This window comes from Nipponia nippon, unplaced genomic scaffold, assembly GCF_047370975.1.
Source record: "Nipponia nippon isolate SJK-2023a ecotype South Korea unplaced genomic scaffold, ASM4737097v1 scaffold_1, whole genome shotgun sequence".
NCBI classification, from domain to species: Eukaryota; Metazoa; Chordata; class Aves; order Pelecaniformes; family Threskiornithidae; genus Nipponia; species Nipponia nippon.
Window position 1 is genome coordinate 44,360,270 of NW_028262290.1, and position 20,133 is coordinate 44,380,402.

General features: G+C 36.5%; 1 protein-coding gene across 10 annotated transcripts in view; it reads left to right on the forward strand.

The window, feature by feature from the left end:
• PCMTD1 (protein-L-isoaspartate (D-aspartate) O-methyltransferase domain containing 1) overlaps window positions 1-19,033 on the forward strand; it is a 44,113-nt gene extending 25,080 nt beyond the window's left edge. For 9 of the 10 annotated variants that reach the window (XM_087753521.1, XM_087753480.1, XM_087753472.1 and 6 more), the window contains 4 exons: window positions 11,612-11,783; window positions 12,349-12,369; window positions 13,351-13,474; window positions 16,348-19,033. In XM_087753521.1, coding sequence (XP_087609647.1) covers window positions 11,730-11,783; window positions 12,349-12,369; window positions 13,351-13,474; window positions 16,348-16,718 — 570 coding nt within the window. In that variant the 5' untranslated portion in view covers window positions 11,612-11,729 and the 3' untranslated portion in view covers window positions 16,719-19,033. The remainder of the gene's footprint in view (window positions 1-11,611; window positions 11,784-12,348; window positions 12,370-13,350; window positions 13,475-16,347) is intronic. The other variant, XM_087753520.1, reaches the window with a different exon arrangement.
• Window positions 19,034-20,133: the final 1,100 nt, after the last annotated feature.

A 20,133-nucleotide genomic window follows, 5' to 3' on the forward strand; every position in this document is an offset into this window, starting at 1 on the left:
CTTTGAACCTTATTGGTTCTACCTACTCAAGTTTTTTATTACTAGTTTTAAGTTGGCCCATAAGAATCTGGATCTTGGACCTACCTGCCTCCATGAAAGTGAAAACAAGGTTCTAGCTAGGGCTAGTCTCTGTACAGGCTTTTTTCCGTACAGGCAATGAGTTCTCCAACAGTGATTACAAGGTAGCTTCTGGAAATGCAGAAAAGCTTTTGAATTGTAAGAGTAGCCTAAGAATTGCATGTCGTATGCCTCTTCTCTTCCCCAGCAGGCAGCAGAGAAAATTCTTTCTATTCTTTACCTTTGTTGTAATGTGCCTTATGAACTGCCATGCTCTTGGTTATGATGGCTGGAGCTCAATCCACTTTTTTCCATACCCCAAACTTCTGGAGCTCTGGTCTGATCACAGGCCTTCCTCCTTCTGCTCCTAAGAGCCAGGCTCTTAGAGTATAAAGTTAAGTTTAAGGTATCATCCTAGTGTTACCTGTATCTGAATTCAATTCTGTACTTATATTGACTAGGTGATTTTTTTAGTACTACGTTTCCCCATTAGAATAAATAAAATTATGTAAGAAGAAATATGTATGTTTCATTACTGCTGTCTTAATTTTAATACAAGAACTTAATGTTAGCTGAGGTTAATAGATACAGAAGCCAGGACAAATAAAAATAGATTCAGTCTAGAACTTTATGGTGCACTTTATATAATCTGTCTTAAAAAATGTGTGTGAAATGTGGTCACTTGTGATGATTACTAATATTGCATTAGTGGCTCTATTAAGTTAGATGTACCTGCCAGCTAATCAATTCCTGCGCATACTTGTATTCCTTCATTCCTGTAGGTGTGTGTACTCAGACATACAAAAAGCTGGTTTTGATTGAAATATCTTTCCAATCTGGTGATATGTTTATGTACAGAAATTAAGAGAAATTGAGTGAAAGGGTAGCAAGGAAATGTTATTATCATTTAAACAAAATCTGATCAGGATATTTATGTAAATGAATATCAGAACACTGGGCTTTACACTTTAAAATGTGCAAGAACTGGGGAAAAAAAAAAGTTGCTAAACTTGGCATAAGTGAATGTGAGCGTTGTATGTATATTGTGTTTGAAGGAAATAAGTAATGATGTAGTAAGTGACCTAAATATTCTTAAAGAAGAAGAGGTGTATTTTCCCGTAATTCAGCAAAGATCAACTCTGGGAACAGTGTTATAAATGTTGTGTGCTATTTACAATGATAGTTAAATTGATCTTTAGTTATACAGTGTTATTCCAATGAGGGGAAAAAGTAAGTTGGTGAATTACGATCTAAAGTTTATCACTAACTTGTATATTATATCTTGGCACATGTTGTTTAACAATCCAGCTTTTCCTCACAACAGTAAAATGCTAAGCAGTGACTACAGAAACACCCTCCTCACCAACCTAACAAAAATTACACTTCTATGAAAGTCCTTTTTGATACAAATATACTTAGTAATAGCTGCACTGCAGCTGATATGATACCGATTGGCTGGTTAGATTTTGTGTTTTATGGGGGGGTTTGTAACTTGTCTGCATAGCTGATTCTGGTTATCTGCTTTCTTTGTAAATACTCTGTATTTTAATGTAGTTAATGAAGATGGTGCGTGGGGTTTTCTGTGATGGGATCCTTCGATATTCTTTTTTCTAATATAAGCGAATTTATACAGTTTGTCTTGAATTTTAATCTGCCTCTCAAAGTAATCTGCTCTGGGACAGTAAGTCTGGTTTTGATTCTTGTTTTAGTAATTTTTTCCTGCATCTTCATTTATCAGTGAAATATATTTACCCAAAATTGTGTGGACTGTGGCATCTGAACTTAACTACTGATTTGGTCAGCTTAGTATTCAGATGAAAGACCACTGAAGAAACAGGTGTGCGGTGTCTTATCTACTGTTGAACACTGGGGTATACCTAGCAGGCATCCTTACTGTTTGAAAATAGATTTTATGTGGCAGACTGATATGAATGAAGCTAATTGAGTGGATGTGTGCATGTTACAGGGGAACAATACCTTACACTTGCCAGCAGCCTCTAACAAGGCATGCAGGGAACAGAAGGAGCACAGAGACCACGATCCGTTTTCCTGGCAGTAATGAAGTTTTGCGGATGGGGAATTCTGTGAAACTTTGCATTGCCGCTTCCTTGCGTTTTTTTTTCTGTAGTGTATAATGTTCTTCGGTCTAAATATTTTAACCACTCTCCTTCTGAAACAAAAAGGAGGGGTTTAACCTTACGGGTAGGTACTTGGAGAGCTTCAGCCTGGATCCTAAATAAACACTTTGTAACTTTGTGGTGTTCTTCACTTGGAGCAATAGGCCATTATCTTTGCATCTGACTTTTGCATGGAGATGGGTCATGATGATTTAGGTGGGGTTTTGCCTGGTAAAGCAAGATGGGATATTGCTTTGATGTCATTTTTATGGGAGAATGATCCAGTGTTGTGTGGTATAATACAACTTTTTTCTTGATTCCTGATAAGAATGTTGTTGAAATGTAATTAAAACCTTACTGTTCTATGATTGGGGTAGATGCTTGACCAAAGACTGGAAGCAATGTAAAAATAGGATGTCCAGAAGGATTTGAGACACTCTGTCTGCCTCAAAGGAGGGTTGTCTACCTCTGGTAGATGGGCTTCTCTTCAATTTTGGCCTCTTGAACTGTTCATCAGAGGAAAAGCTTTTCAGGTATCTGTTTCAGAAAGAAATAATTGCAGTAATCACTTGTATCTGTATCCATATCCCACCAATCTATAAAAATAGTTTTCCTCTAAGAGGTGGAGTTGTTCCTTCTGAGAGGTAAAATGGTGCCTTGATTTTACTTGACAACATATGTTTTCTAGTAGAAGCAAAGAAGTGCCATCTGAAAGCATCTGAAAGTGTTGTCGTGGTTGAGGTGCAAAGATTTTAGGTATAGACTAAAAGTTCTCTGTCTGAGTCATAAATATGTGTAAGGCTCTCTCGTTCTTAAAACCTTCAGGGAATGCATGCCAATTAAGGGGAAAAAATCATTCCTTAAGAAGGCTCTATCTAAAACACATATGTGCAAGTACCAGGCCCCGCTTCACCTGTTTATTGAAGGGGAATGTGTTGTCTTTTCTGCTCCCAGTCAACTTCTAGACCTAGAATATCCAGCTCGGAGAGAGAGCCACAGGGCAAGGCTAGGTTGCCCATCTTCTAGCACCCTATCAAAAACCAAACCTGGGTAAGCTGGTGAAGTCCCTGCTGTGAAAGAAAATCACCAACCCTTCTCAGGATCAAAAGAAACCACTTCAATGGTAAGTGACAAGAACCCTAGTACTACTTCTGAGATAACTGTTATGGGTGAAACTTCTTCCTGAAGTCCTGTAGTAGATTGTGTTGGCATTGAAAAATAGCAAGCTTAATCTTCCAGCAGAATATTTATTTGTCTTCATTGAAATTCAGTGTTCCTGCTAGGACTCTGAAGGCTCACTTTCTTTTCATTAAAGCAGATTTGAAATGGAAAGTTCCTTGTATATGCACAAAGAAAAGAAACTCCTTCCTGCCTGTGCAGCTGGTCAATGATTGCTCTAGAGCAGGAAAAGCAAACTGTCTCAAAAACTCACTGGTGGCTTTCTCAGTTTAAATCTTACTGATTACTTAGTCTTAATTTCAAATAGTGTACATGATGGGTTTTTTTAGTGGTGAATGAATTCTTGTTGAGGTTTAATCTAACCAAAACAACACAGGGACTACAAGAATTCCAGTGGGATTCTTTGATGCCAGAGGTTATGTTAAACAAAAAGGAAAGGAAAATAGGCTTTTGGAATAGCCCTTTTTCATTTAGAGATATCAGAGAAATACCATTTCTAATCCTACATCTCATAAACCAGAAGGCTTCAAAAATGAGAACTGAATCTACGCTTACCTAGGTACAAACTAAACTTGCATTTTTCAAGTATTTGATAGTTGCAGAAATACATATTCTTGCCCTCTCAGAACCACATATAAAATATCTTTTAGAAATAAATAAATAAATCCCATGGTGGACACTGCCTTTCTTTGGAAATCTCCTGTTGCTTCAAGTTTAGAACGTTTGTGCTCAGTGCATGGTTTCTATAAAATCTGTTGCTTCACAAACACCCGCAGTATAAAATATGACAATTTCAACCTATAAAACCATTTTTCTGCTTCAGTAAAAAAAGAAAGCAAATACTCTTCTGTTTTTGTAAACAGATAAGTTGTTTTCCAGACTTCTATCTATAGCTGTATTAGGACCCTGACAATAAACTGAAGTGACAGGAATTTTTTCTCGCCTCACTATTTCTGTCCACTTTTCTTAAAACTCACTGTGGAATTCATAATAATTATTCCCTCAATATAATTCTTCATTTTACCTCCAAAGTTTAGAAATAGTACATAATGAAGTTTAAATTTTGTAAACCAGTGTTGAAGGGAGAGTGAGGTTAGTCATACATATTTTTAAGAACCAGTGTTTGGATTTTTCTTCAGAAATAATTGAGTACTGTGCTTTCCCCTACTTCAGTGAAACTGATGAGATGAATATCAGAAATTATAAACAAGATACCAAAGGTCATATAATAGAAGAACCAGGACAAGTTTATTAAAAAATGGAGATGACAAATACAAGCAAAGTAGAAACACAGGTTTCTCACTGTCCCACAGCATTGCCTGGAAGCTGAAAAAATGTTCAAAACGAAATTACAGAATAGAAATTCTACCAGCATCACTTTTGGCTGTTACTCTAATGCTGATTAAAATTACTATTACTGTAACTGGATGCAAGGGACTCAAGTTGTCATTGTAGATTTTGTTTTCAAGGATTTAATATTTTTATTTGTTTCTGTTTATTCTAATGTTTGTAATGTACATACAGAAGGTCTCACAAATAATACTAATAGCAGGGAAAGTGTGTGTAACTTTTCAACAAAACATGCTAACAATCAACGAATATGCACTTATACATGAACCAAAGACTAGTACAGAGACCTTGAAAAAATGCTTAAACGAGATGGAATGAACAATGGAGAAAAAATACAAAAAAAAAAAAAAGGTGGAAAGAACTTGGCATCTTGCTGCCCTGCTCTTGGCTTACTTAATAGGAAAAGAATTGGCATTCTTTAAAAATTTTCCTATATTAACCGATGCAGGTTTTAAGTTTCTTAGCTAGTGGTTTAATCTTAAATGGACATCACTGACAAGATATAACATGGGAAGTATTTCTTGAGAAACAAATGGGAAAACTTCTTCCTGCAATATATAAGAAGTACCTTTAAATCTGATTGATACTAGTTCTAAAGCACTTTTGCAGTCAAGTAAAATGAGAAAAGCTAATGAGGCATAGAAATCGGAAAGTATTTCATTATTCTGTTGCATGTTTTTGTGTTGTGTTATATCACAAAAAGCCATGTGAGTGTTGTCCTTCATCTGTGGTTTTCGAAGAAGATAAGTTTTATGTCAGTTGAAAACTTGAAAAATTGACTAAATGATCTGAAAGCTTCTTCAAGGTTTCTTTCAGTGAATGCAGTGGTGTTTAAACAGGTTCTAGGAGTGCTTGGAATAAGATTACTGATTGATGAAATTCTTATGTTTGACATAGGAGAAGCTCTGAGTATTGTCTTTTTAATGCGAATGGGCAAAGGAGCCAGAACTTCCTAGATTAAATTATTTGTAGCTTTGCAGTCTGTGTCTTAAAATAACCACAGGAAACACTTCTTTTTCAGTTGCTGTAGCTGTGTTTTGCAAAGATAGGCCTGGGGTTTTTTTGTTGGTGAAAAGAGTAAGAAACTTCTGAACAAATCTGCCAGAACAGATTTTTTTTTTTAACTGATCTCCCCCCATCCCCCCTCCTTGTTTTTTCCCCTATCCTGAGGGGTCCTTTTGCTGAAAATATGGTCAGCAGTAGATTAGAATTAGGACAACAGTATATTAGTGTAGGACAAAAGTGAGTGTTATTTCCTTGTCACAGTAGTAAAAATAGTTTAATGCTTTATCATATGTTTTCAGAATCTATACGTTTTGCAGATTGATTTCAATGTCTGGTTATTAACGTATTTGTTTAAGGGAACTTGGATACAAAGCTAATTTCATGAGTTCTTATGCTGGATTTACTATTGTGTTTGGAATATGTATTAAAACCTGGGTTGTTTTTCGGTTTTTTGTTTGTTTTTTTTATGAAGTTATACATGAAATTTGCCCTGCAATGCTTTTGAATTCTTTGTTCCAATGTAGCATCACTGCAAGTGTTAACAACTTGCCAGCCTTTTCTTATACATCATTAAAGTTGAAGAGTAGTCTTTTGTGTCCTAAATTTAAATTTAAATAAATTTCCTATTAGAGGGGAATTACTGGGAGCAGCTTGATGGTACTGAATGATATTTCCGACTGTTTGGAGGGTTTGAGTTGACTAAAGGAAATGGGTGTGAATGGGAAAACAGTATACTAAATTCACACCGAAATGGGTTTTCTTTCTGTAGGGGCTGTGAACAGCAAGTGGAGATATGAGTGTTGTTAGTAAATACAGGGATAAGCAGAAGTGTACTGTTAGATGATATCCTGGTATCAGTGTAGTAGTTGAGAGGTGTAAAATGTGGCTTGAGTAATGCTGGGTTTAAGAACTAACTAATTTTTCTCCTGGTGAAAGAGAGGTGTAAGTAGTTTAAGTGGTTCCTCCATATTGCTTTTTCTAAAGCATGTTGTAACATGTTTTACTGTTTTCTTCAAACACGAGGCTGTGGATGTTGAAAGTTGCTTTTCTTTCAAAGTACTTGATTTTTCTCCCCAATTTTACTGAACTTGTTCCTTTTTAAAGAATCAAGTATGTACACCACTTTAAAAAAAAATCATGCCTGCTTGCACCTAGTTTCATCTTCAAGAGACATCAAGATAGCATCCTGCATTCATGAAAGTTGTATAGGTAGACGAGCTTAGCGTAAGAAGCATCCTGTACATCTTGAGAGTTGGAAGTAATTAAAGGGTAGGTTCTGTGGGTGGGTGTTATGGTAGGACCAACTGATGAATCCCGTTGTAAAAAAAAAAAAAAACAAACAAAAAACCCACAAACACACCCTTGCTATTAGAGTAGGTTATTGTACTATGCTCTCTTAATTTTTTTAATTAATATCTTGCTATCACACAAATACTAGATTGGTGGATATGGATACAAGAGCAACAAACTTTAATATTAGTTCTTTGCTATAATTTTTTTAATGGATATTCATTTTATTACAATAATAATACTTCATTGTGTTGATAGCTATGGGGCATCTTACTTGAAAGAACATGGGCACTAATTGATAGTTTTCATGGGCAGTACTTGATAATTTTCTTATGTTGCTGCAGCAAAGACAGAAATGCACTTTAAATTCTGCAGAAATTTTTTTATGTTCAGCTGGAATAAAAGTACTGTGGCTGTGTTGAGGATGAACTTGAAACACCCATCCTTGAGGGACAGATGACAAAAATGCGAAAGATGGAAGGACAGAATCAGGTCAACAGATGTTTTACGTGCTTGAAACTGCTTGATTATCTTGGGCCATTGCTAAAAATGATCTGTGTGTGCTTAAATTTATCCTATGACAAGTGCTCGTTTAAACAGAAATTTTCTGTTGCTATGTTATCTATAATGGGAACTCTTAATTTGTGTTCTTTTGGCTGTTGGTTCTCGTAATCAAGATACGAGATTCAGCTGAAGAGCTGAATGTGATTAAAACTTCTCTAGATTGTTACAGCACTTTATTTTTTCCCTTTTTTTGACATCTGATGTATGAAATAAGAGGTTTTTTTCCATGCTACCTATATAATGCTCTGTAAGGCCACTCTGGCCATTTGGTAGAGGTGAACACTTGGCATTTCTTAGTTCCATTTCAACTCAGTAACTAAAAAAAAAAATTTAAGTGAAATACTACCTGATCTTGATAGCTAGCTTATGTGATTGTCAGTACTGCATGTTAAAGCAATAAACCATTTATTTTCAGCAGTGTCATTAAAAAAGGCTCCGTGTAATACAGAAGGAAATTGAATATCTGATATATTTTGATATCCCAAAAGCAACAGGAATAAAATCAACATGTTGGATATAGTGACAATTAGGACTAAAAGAATTCGGGTTTGAGGTCAAGTTCCATTCTAAAACAATGTGGTTGATACTACTTTCATACTGTTAAGACTCACAAGCTTGTTATGCTGTTGGTAGGTATTCTTAAAATCGTGTACACCCTTGTATTTGCAGAACCTTTGTATTTAAGTTTTAGATCATTTCCTTATCAAATGATGGAGTCTTTTGTGCTTCAGTAAAACTGTACTGTGCTTATTTTGAAAATTATTTCGGCAAGTTAGTAGAACAAATTCTCAAAGTTATACCTTAGTCTCTGTTAGAAAGTCATCACAAATTACTGGATTAGATAAATAAAAGAAAGTGGTACATGCATTTATCAGCTCTTTCTGATTCAGAGGTGCGTGTATCTTTATGAAAATGGAATCAGCTGAAGATTCAGGGAGTGGGGAAGGAGTCAGCATCACTAGGGAGGTTTACTTTACATGGGAGTGTGGAGGAAAAAGTTTCACTGTTGCACAACTTAACTAGGTTTGAAAAGCCCATAATACTCTATGAACTCTGTATGCCTCTATTTCTGGTATTTTTGCTCAAACCATAACACACGAAGCCAGTTGGTTCGGTGGGAAGCACGAATGAAGAGGGTTGGCCTTTGAACTCGCATGTTGCCGTGACCAGAGACAGTTCATAACCTTTTCCACCCATTTCTTCCACCTATTTTTATTTAGCTTTGTGGGTAACAGGAAGCCAAATGTGGCAATTCTTGAACTGCCTATGTTGGAGTGGGCAGCTCGCATACCAGTGCAGGCCAGCTGGGTGTTACCGTTGCATGGCCAGGTGAGCTGAGTAGAGCCCCTTGTTTTTCATCTGACATGGACTACAGAGATGTCTTAAGGAATTACATGTACCCTAATCCATACAGTGTTCAGGTTTGCTGTGGGAAATTAGCCTTTCAGGAAACTCCTGCTGTTGATAAATTGGGTGAAAACTAACTGAAGTTATGTGGAGGAAGAAGATATTTTTTGAAGTAAATGGACTAACAAATAACTAGCTGTTTTGGTCATAAGCTTCGTGTCTCCATGAAACTGTGCTAATAATGTAGAGCACAGTCCAGCCAATTTAAAGTGCCTGTATACAGAGTTGGTCTCTAGTGCTTAACCCATCTCATTCTTAGAGGTGTAACAGGAGGTTGCTTTTGTGTCTTCATTGTGCACTTTGTGCCCTCCTGGTTGCAAGCTGTGGAGCTAAATGAGACATTCTTTTCAGCTTTTGCTGTATTTGTAAGACCACTGTGGATTTTCATCCACAGCTCATGTATAGAGTATTTTGTAATGTTTTGTGGGGTTTTTTGTCTTGTATTTTCGCTTCCTTGGAGAGTTTGGTGTTCCCACTTGTTTTAAGAGGGTGTGACCAGTGGCTTCATGAGCTTTAGGGTGGTTTCTAGTGGAGGAAGCAGTTTAGGAGTATCTGGTAATAAGCTTGTCAGCTTTTAGAGGAGCGTTCTGAGAAGATCAGAAGACATTGTGAAAGTTGCCAGGTTAGGCAGGCAAGCTGTCTTCATTTTTGTAAAACTAACCAGGGGCTGTCTCAAGATGCAAAACTATATTTTAGAAAAGTACCATATTCCCTCTCTCCCTGCCTGCCCCCCACCCCTTCCTATTGTACTTTTGAAGCCCACAAAGGTATTTTGCTCAAACTTTCAAATTAAATTGATGTGGTGATGCTTGACTTAAACTGTAGGCAACATGAAATTAAAACTATAGCGTGAACTGCCTGATAGACCTTTACTGAATGTAGAAAAATACATGATAGTCCAAGTGTTTATGAAGTGAGATCGCTTCTTCACCAAAGTGGTCAGTGCCTTGGGTTTCATTTTCTTCCCAGCATTAAACCTTGCTTAATGTATTTCTAGATACTTCCGTGTTAATCTGAAGTTATTTCAATCACAGTTCAGGCTGGGCTAGCTACCCAGTTGTGTGCAACAAGGCAGTTGTTCCCCACTCCCCCTCCATCTCCCTTTTTTCTTTCTAATCTACCAGTCTTGTTTGTAGCTTTCAGTTTTTCCTCTGGATTTGGATGAGGAAACAACATTATAGACTATTGGCCACATACAGCATGAGGGCACTATGCAGTAGTTGGTAGAGGATTCTGGGATATGTCTGTGGCTAGTCAAAGAAGGAAGCATTGCATTATTTTCAAGATCAAGCATCCCATCTTGGGGAAAAAATATGAAGGAAAAACTTCAGTTTAATAGAATTCTCATTTGTTAATGGCAGTGCTGTAGATGGGAAAGTCAGCCAAGCCTTACAGGCAGCATCCCTAAGCAGTGAAAGCTGCCAAGCTTCACTGTAACTGAAGAAATACTGATTTGAATGTTGTCAGGTGTTGTACTGGGATTTGCTACTGCTAGCCAAGTTAAAAAAAATTCTTTTCCAATGACAGTTAGCTGTAAAGTTCATAAAATGGCTGCATGTATTTGAAGTTTTTAGAAAAATTCATTCCTTCTGGATGAAGTTTGAGATGCATTGGATTTTAATACTGCTGGATGGAGTTTATGAACTACTTCATGCAACAAGGTGTTGGGCTTTACTTAATTTTTTTTTTTCAAAGGAAATCATAAATCCTTTCTATGAGCAACTGTGTAACCTCTCCTCTTAATTTTAAAGTGCTTGGGGAAAATGTAAAGTTATTTGCTGAAGGAATTTTTTACAAAAAGGTAAACTACATTTATTTTGGCATTAACAGCTCAAACACTGAGGTGCTGCAGAGATGTGAAAAATGTCAGAAAATATTAGTGTCATGGAGAATATATGCAGTTTTGGTAATAAAGCTCTATCCTGTACGTCTTTCCTTCAGTATTTTATGCAGTGACAAAGAGTACTTAACAGTCCTTGCAACTTCTGTTGTAAATTTAGGTCCACTTAAAAGCAGTTGTATAACTTTCGTTTGCTGATGAAAATTAGAACAGATGCTTCTGAGATAATTAATCTTTTTTTTTCCCTTGCTTTGTGTGGTCAAAAAATGAGAGACATTTCCATTAAATTCCTTTTTTGGGGAAAAGTGGATTGAGCTCAAGGTGGAAAATTGGGAGGTAGAGGAAAATGAGTCTTTTAAAAGCTTAATTTTTAAAAAAATGGAGGAAGGCTATCAGGCAATGAACTGTTTCAATATTTATTCAACAGCCTGGCTATCACACATTGTTGATAAATATACTGTTTTAAAGGCACTTCTATTGTATGGCTCATAAGGTTTCTTTAGACAAATCTGTTTGCTTGCAGTTAGGAAGTCTGTTAATGCTTTGAGGCCTTTTACAATTTTGCATAATACATAATTATAACTGCTTAAGAATTTTTCTTTGGTGGTCCCTGATGTGACAGAAAAAAACAGATTATTTTTGAAGTAGTATTGCCATAATACAGACTTTTAAAGTATGTATGCTAATGTTTTTTCATTACATAAGCAAAGATACGAAAAATGTTTTTCTGTCTTCATCTGGACTGGCTTTTCTTAAAAATCCTAATTTGAAATGTCTCTTTTTTTTTTTTCCTTCCCCTTAGATTTGAGTTCTGTGAACCTGCCTTTGTGGTTGGTAATTGTTTGGAAATAGCCTCAGACAGTCATCAATATGACCGGATTTACTGTGGAGCTGGAGTCCAGAAAGACCATGAAAACTACATGAAAATTTTATTGAAAGTTGGAGGCATTTTAGTAATGCCTATAGAAGATCAGGTGACTTAGTGACAATTTCCCCTTTTTATCTTTTAGTATGAGAAATATATAATTTAAGGAATGCTTTCAAATGTATATTTGACTAAGTTAATGTTCCAGTAATGATATCTTGATTCAGTGTATTGCTGCAGTTAAGCAGATATTAATCTTTCTAATGAAGTCTTGAACTTTTTTCCCTTAAGCTTGTAGGAAGGCATCAGTATCCTGCTTCCAACAAAGTCTGTGGCAAAACTGTGTCTTCAGTGAAACTAGAACTCCATTCGTAGTATTTTCAGTGTATTATACCAGTCCCAGAACTGCTTTGAAATCTCCCTGTCACACAGACGTTTTCAGTCAGTACTTCAAAACAAAGAAACCGCTTTCCTAAACCAAGAGAATTTATTTCAGGGAAATATGAAATAGCTGTGATTAGTGGGGCATTATAAGGGGAGGAAAAAAATGAAGGAAAAAATATTACTTATTTCCAGCAGTTTTCAGTGTTGCTTTTCAATGTTAGATTAAAAGTTTTCCAGACAGGTGTATTATTTTAATAATACTTGGCACTTTTATCACTTTTCATCCTTAGATCTCAAAAGGCTTTACAAAGGTAAGTATTATTCTCCCTGTTTTACTAATAGGGAAATTGAGAAAGATTATGTGACTTAAGTTGATGTCCTCCTAAATACAGATAATTACTAAAATGCTTATTGATAAACATGCTAATTACTTTATCTTACATAAAGTGATCATTCTTTTTGGATCTGCTTTCTCAGAATACCAAAGTGATTTAAACATAGCCTGCATGAATTAGTTCCATAAATATTTTTTTCAATATTTATTGGACTAAGATACTGTCAGTTGAAATTGATGGAATCCAACTTAAAAGTAGTCACAATTTGAAAGCAACATTAAAACCATGAATAGTTCTACCTTTATATACAAATGGTTAGGGGGCTAGACCACTTAAAGTATAAGGAGCAGCTGAAAGATCTGGGTTAATCTAGTCTGCAAAGAAACAGCTAAGGGAACATTTAATTCCTGAGTTGGAACCTTACAGGTGAACAGCAACCTGAAAGAAGAATGCTACAAATGGCAGCAAGGGAGCATTCTGCCTACGTATAGGGAAAACAATTTTCATAATGAAAGTGGTTGAACACTACAGCAGGTTGCCTAGTCAGGTTGGGAAATCTCAGTCCTAGGAGATCTTTCTTTAACTTCATTGGAAAAGCTTCTGAGTTGCCTGATTTAACTTTGAAGTTGGTTTTGTTCAAGCAGGAGGTAGGACTCCAGAGGTTGCTTCCAATCTAAAGTATTCTGTGATCTCTTGGAAAAATCAGAAAAAGCAAAACTTGCCTTGGGCCTTAATTTTCCAGCTGCATCTCTTCCCATTGCCAAAGAGCCTTATTCTGTACTCTAGTGACCAAGTAATACTTCAAGGAATGTGAAAGTCCTTTCTGTTCATAAAACAGCCTTTATAAATCAATTTTGAAGCAAATCAGAATAGCAGTGTGTTTGAACAGAAATCTGAATAGTACTGAGTATGACAAAAATGTAACCACCAGTTTATTTTGGTTTTGTTTTTATGCAGCTAACACAAATCTTGAGAACGGGACAGAACACGTGGGAAAGTAAAAATATCCTTGCTGTTTCATTTGCTCCACTAGTGCAACCAAACAGAAATGATAATGGCAAACATGACACGGTGGGACTGCGTAAGTGTCATTTGTGCTTGCTCCGTTTGGCTTGATGGGTTGTTACAGTGCCTGCTGGTGGTGATCTGGAAGTCAGGAGGCTATGCTATACAGACATAACACGATAGAGCAGAAATATACAGTTTAGCAAAGCAGTAGCTCACTGATATGTTTTTGTGCTCCTGGTGCATGTTCTGTGTTGCTAAACAATTAATATCCTGAATTAAAATGGTACGGTATTTCTATCTTATTTTTCCAGACTTCTTTTCCTTTTAGGTTCAGCTTCTCTCTTTCTAGTGAGGGATAGATAAAATAGCAGTCCTGACAGACAGCTTCATACCTTTCTGATGGTCTTCTAGAGAAAAATATTTATTCTCCTCCCCCTGAAACAGAAGGAACAGTTCTAAACTGCAGCTGTGGTACTGTAGGGTATTAACAGCTGAGTGTGCTTGTGTCTGCCTGCAACTGATACAGTCAGGCCTAGCTGTTTTTTAGTAGTCATCGGGGTTGGCTTTCTACCTGCAATGCTTTGAATTAGGTTGGTAAAGGTGTTTAGAAAGTCTCTGAAAGTACGTTCGTTGCCAAGGTAAGATAGCATGATAAGGGGAAGGGGAAAAAAGTGGCGGAGAAAGGTATAGAGTTAAAACTTTCTGTCAGGGTAGCCAGGGCTGGGAGTAGAGTAATACATAGAGCTTCAGTAACGTGGTAACTCAAATAAACCCAACGAAGAGCCTAGAAGATAACTGCTTTTCTCTCCTCTTTTGTTCTGTTAACATATAACCAAAGGGAACTAATCCTCCTGTCCTCTTCACATCTTTCTTGCCTCCATGCGCATTTTTTAACTGTGAAACAGGTATAAATTCTTCAGGAGTCCAGGATGTCCTATCAGATTGCATTGCCTATAACTACTGATCTGGTTATTAATTTCAAGAGTGTGTGTAACTTGCCAAGAATAGTTCCTTATTATAGTTAACTTTATGTAATCAGTTCTTTTGCAGAAATAATTTCATTTTGGTTGCTTTAACACTTGCTTTTTGAGACCTCAGAAGTTATTTCCTGAAATTAATTTTAAATCATAGAATAGTTTGGGTCGGAAGGGACCTTTAAAGGTCATCTAATCCAACCCTCCTGCAATGAGGGTTTTACATCATTTACAACTTGATCAGGTTGCTCAGAGCTCCATCCAGCCTAACCTTGAATGTTTGCAGGGATGGGGCATCTACCACCTCTCTGGGCAACCCATGCTAGTGTTTCACCACCCTCATTGTAAAACAGTTCTTCCTTACATCTAGTCTGAATCTACCCGCTTTTAGTTTAAAACCATTACCCCTTGTCCTGTTGCTTCTGGCCCTATTAAAAAGTCTGTCCCCGTATGTCTTATAAGCCTCCTTTATGTACTGAAAGGCCACAATAAGGTCTCCCTGGAGCCTTCTCTTCTCCAGGTTAAACAACCCAACTCTCTCAGCCTGTCCTCATAGGAGAGGTGTTCCACCCCTCTGATCATTTTTGTGGCCCTCTTCTGGACCCACTCCAACAGGTCTATGTCCCTCTTGTACTGAGGACCCCAGAGCTGGATGCAGTACTCCAGGTGGGGTTTCACCAGAGCAGAGTAGAGGGGCAGAATCACCTCCCTCAACCTGCTGGCCATGTTTCTTTTGATGCAGACCAGGATACAGCTGGCCTTCTGGGCTGTGAGAGCACATTGCCAGCTCATGTCCAGCTTTTCATCTACCAGTACCCCCAATTCCTTCTCCACAGGGCTGCTCTTAATCCCTTCATCGCCCAGCCTGTATTGATACTGCAGGTTGCCCCGATGCAGGTGCAGGATCTTTTACATGTGTTTTGGATTGTTAGATAGGGCTTTGTTCTTGAATTTTGAGTTGGTTTTATGTTAAATAAATGGGCGTTGTCAGGTTTTTTTTATTATTTGTGTTGGCATTAGCTGGCATTGGTAGTCATAAACATCCTTTCTATCTCAAATATGAGTAACTAGCATGCAACTGAAGTCAGTGTATGAAACAATAGATTTTTTGAAATACATTGAGTGTTTTTTAAGGTGAATGCAATATTGGAAGTGCAATTATCAAAATTTATGTCTTCGCTAACTTCTTCCTTGCTGTAGTCCCCATTAATTTTATGCTACTTTGTATAGGAAGAAAAACGACAAGCAAGAAAGTTGAACAGGCTGCAGTTTTGGTTGGTGTGCTTTTTGGTTTTGTTTTCCTTGGAATTAGCCAGCCGTAGCTCATCTAGGGCAGGCATCCACCAGCATAGCAATACTAAGTCATCACCTACCTGTCTGTCACTGGAAAATATGTGGCTTTTGGCTTTTTGTTACTTGCTTTTTTTTTTTTTTCCTTCAGGACTTCAGTAATTTTGATTCCTTTTTTGCTGCAAAGATATGGGTGACTTACCTGGTTGGTCAGCTGTGAAGTTGACATGGCCCTCCCTCATTGGTTGGGTTCAGTAGGAAGTAGGGAAAAGCATAGTGAGTAGAAGAGGGAGGCAGAAGGGAAGGCACTTGCCTAAACAAATGTGACATAGGGGTAGAAATTGTTTCCCAGCAGCAGGATCTTAAAACAGTGCCAGCAGTAGGTCCCAAGACTTGCCAGGTGCTAAAAGGTAACAGTATTTGTTGTATGCTTTCTTAAATTTATTTTAATAATCTGTTCATGCTTTCTACTTCTCTTGCACATCTGTCAAAAGACCTCTTAATTTCTTGGAATGTGTGACAGAATTTGTCAAGGTGACTCTATCTACCCTTGTTTCATTTGCATATTGTATCATGTACTAAAATTTCAATCGTTCTTGAAAATTAGTCTTACTGCCTTGCAGCTGATTTTTTTGCTAGAGGAAAATTTCACTTAGTATAACTTAGTTTTTTTTCATTTTAGCTCCATGTGCTGTTAGGAATCTCCAAGACCTAGCTCGAATATATATCAGACGCACCCTTAGAAACTTCATAAACGAGGAGATGAAAGCCAAGGGTATTGCTCAGAAGGCTCCTCCGAAACGAAAACGCAGGAGATGTCGTAGACGCAGGATTAACACCTATGTGTTTGTTGGTAATCAGCTCATTCCTCAGCCTCTAGATAGTGAAGAAGATGAAAGAATGGAAGATGATAACAAAGAGGAGGAGGATAAAGATCACAGTGAGGCCTTGAAGCCAGAAGAGCCTCCTCGAAATCTGTTGAGAGAGAAAATTATGAGTCTACCATTACCTGAATCTTTAAAAGCATACTTGACCTATTACAGAGAGAAATAACTTGTTTTAAGTAGAAATAATGCCTACTGATAGTTTCTTTATTCTTGAAAATGTAGCATTTATTAAGAAGTAGGTGGACAAATTATTATTAGTCTTTCATCAAGACTGAAGTACAGCGATAAATTGTAACTTGTTTCTATCTTGTCTTTGCTACAAGGAAGACTTGCATTCAGCAGTAGAATCCCTTTTTAAAAATATATTTTTCTTTAAATTTTGAAAATGATGTTTTAACTCTGATAGAAATATATATTCCATTATGCAGCACTAATCAATATTTTGCATGGTAAGTCTCTTTTGATCCCTAACAGATTTGTATTGATAAAAGGATGAGTAAAATTTTATATATGCTAAATAATTGTTAAACATGTGCATCTGACTTGATGAGCAATTTGTCTGTATTTATTATTATTAGGGGAACATTTTAAACATGCAGACACTTATCCTCTAATGTCGGAATCAGACCCTTTTAAATTTTATTTTACTATGGCTTTGTTGCAATCATTATTACTATGTTGGTATAGATGTATTCCAACAACACAAGTGCAATAAATGTATACAGACACTGAATGAGCTGGCTTTAATGAAATACGAAAATACAAGTTCTGAAATGTCAGATGACCCTGCTCCTTCTGCATTTATATCTTTTGCCAAAAGATCTTGAGAAAAGTAACAGCTTCTCTCAGAGCCTTAAAGAAACATCATATTGAGTAAGAAGCAAAGCAATGCTTACTTCAGCTCTGCTTATATTTAACTCCATTCTACACTTTCAGTATTTCTAACTAGAGGTACTTCCCCATTTGTGGGAAGTTTAGGACAGTACATTTTGTTTATTTCTACAGCTCACAGCATTGAGTCGAAATGTTTGGTAATACAAGATTGTAATTTAAATATCAGTCATCTATATTTACTGCTTTTAAGTAGAAGTAGAATTTCAGCAAAGTTTAGTTTGTATTGCTTATTGGGATAGCTATAATAGTAGAAGTTAGAATTTGTTCAGCAAATGCACTTTAGTAAGTGAATTTTATATTTAACATGCATCTCCAAGAAGGTAGACTTGTGCTAGCCTATATTTTGTTTCTGAGCATGGCTCTTAGCACAAAAATATTTATAAAATCATATGCATCTTTTGGAAACGTAAGAGTAGCAGTGCAACTGTGGGGACCCACAATAGTGCTGAGTTAAATCCTTCTATGATTTTTTCCTCTTCTAGTTGTGAAGTTCCTTGCAGTTCTCATTTTTAATTTTGTTTGCTTTTATCATCTTAATTTCTTTATTCTCTGTTGTAACATAACCATGAGGGAAGACACTGATTATTGTGAACTTGGCATGATATGCATTAAAAGCCACAGTCATTGGAAACATCTGCCTGTTGGACCCAGTGAAAAACATTCCTCTTGAAATATCCTGCATGACACATTTTATAATATTGGTAACATTTTTTTGTGTAATAACAATAAAACAAAATAATTGCATCTTTCTGAAACAGTAAATATTCCTAGTCCAAGTATTTCTAACTGGCCAATAGTCATGTGGTCTAACAGTCCAATATTGACTTCAAAATACATAAGCATTTTGTTGCATCTGAGAAGAGAGATAATACATAATCCCATGACACTGACCCTTTACGATGCATTTAGTGCTTTAGTCCCTGTTTTGTAAGGTACATCATAGTAATGTTTAAGTGGAATTTCATGAAGGCCTGTTGTACCAGCACGTGGAGTTACTTTCCGCAATATATTTACACTGTAAGTAAACAAAACTATTTGAAATAAGTATTCTGACTTTATTTTAAAAGAAGGAAAAACTAATAAGAAATAGTTTTCAAAAATAATGATACTAATTGTGATGCTTCAGCTGTAAGAATTCAACATAATCTTGTTTTAAATGGATTATTTTAGATGGAGTTTAAATAATCTGAGGTTTGAGATGTTTTTTGCCTCTCCTTTTCTTGGAATCTACATCCATAAGCTCAAGAGTATGAGATTAGTAGATATTTCTTAACTACTTTAAGGACTTTATACAGGATGCTTTTGGAGAAAAAATTTCTGCGTTCTTTCACACCTGTATACTTGGGAAAATGGACAGCGGATGACTTGTCATGATTCTTCAGTATGTAAGGTTTTTTTTTTGGAGTCACTGAAAGAATGTTTCTTCTGTGTTTTATATGTGGATTTATTTTACACTCTTGAATTTATATTTACATAAATAAAAAGGTAGAAACGCAAAATGAATTAAAACAATTTTTGCCATCTCAGTTGATGATGGGGACATTGTTGCAATAAAATGGTTTTTTTGGTGGTTTCTGCTTGCTTGAATTTCTGTGTTTCTGTGCAAGTATTTTCAGTGATTTGGAAATTCAGATACCAGTTTGTTCATAGTTAGGTCAGTATCTTCTTAATAAAGGCTATTCTTGAATTTCAGAAATAGAGTAATACACCTTCTTGCTAAATTTTGAATTTTTGCAAAGGTTAGAAGATGAGATGTTATTCATGACATGGGAAAGCTATTTGGGGCCAGCACTACTTTTGAAGTACTCGTGTAGAGAGTTGGTTTCTTCTGGAGAACCCAGAAGCTATACTTCAGCTATATACTCAAGAACAGTTTCATGGTTTTTCTTTCTAAATACTGAGATGGTTTTCACACTCAGCAGAGCAACTATCTAGGTCAAAATAAATAAGGAAAACTTGGAGGTAAGAATAGCAAGGGTGGTGAGCAACTAGCAAGTCACACTTCCTATTGAAACTCCCTCTTGATGCAGCCTTATTTTGTTAGCAGTTAGAGGAAAAATAACAGGGTGGGTAGGCTAAGCTGGATGCCAATACCATAATTGTGGTCACTGTAAGGAAGGATGTGATGAATTGGAACTTCCAGGGGGTTTTATCATCTTTGGTCTGGAGGAGGTCTTGAGACCAGTGCAGTTTTTTCAGAAGACCTGGAGTTTTTAATCCCATGTTCAGGAAAAACTGAACAGCTGCCTCCCAAAACCTTGGGAAACAGTGTTTGTTGAAGTGAACCGGAAGAGCTCTGTTCAGCTGAGCATTGTCTCTTGCTTGTTTAGATACTAGCAACTTAGTTTATTTTCTTTCTTTTTATTAAGTCCTGTCATTTTTTTCTCTAAACTACTTTTACAAATGTATCTTTACCTGTCAGTTTGAAAACAAATTGGGATGTAATCAAATGTGCTATGTCCTGATTAAAACTGTTTTAACTCATTAAATATTAATCCCTATCTCTTCAAGAGTGCCTCCTTCCATCATTCATGTAATTGAGTAAAACTGAAAGCTTCTACCTTCGTGTGATTTCCTAATCACACTAAAAGATAAAGGAGTTGTGTGCTGTGTTCTTAGAGGTGTATACAGAACTCCACCTTAATGAGCTGCTAATCGTTTTGAGAACACTTGAATCATATATGAGA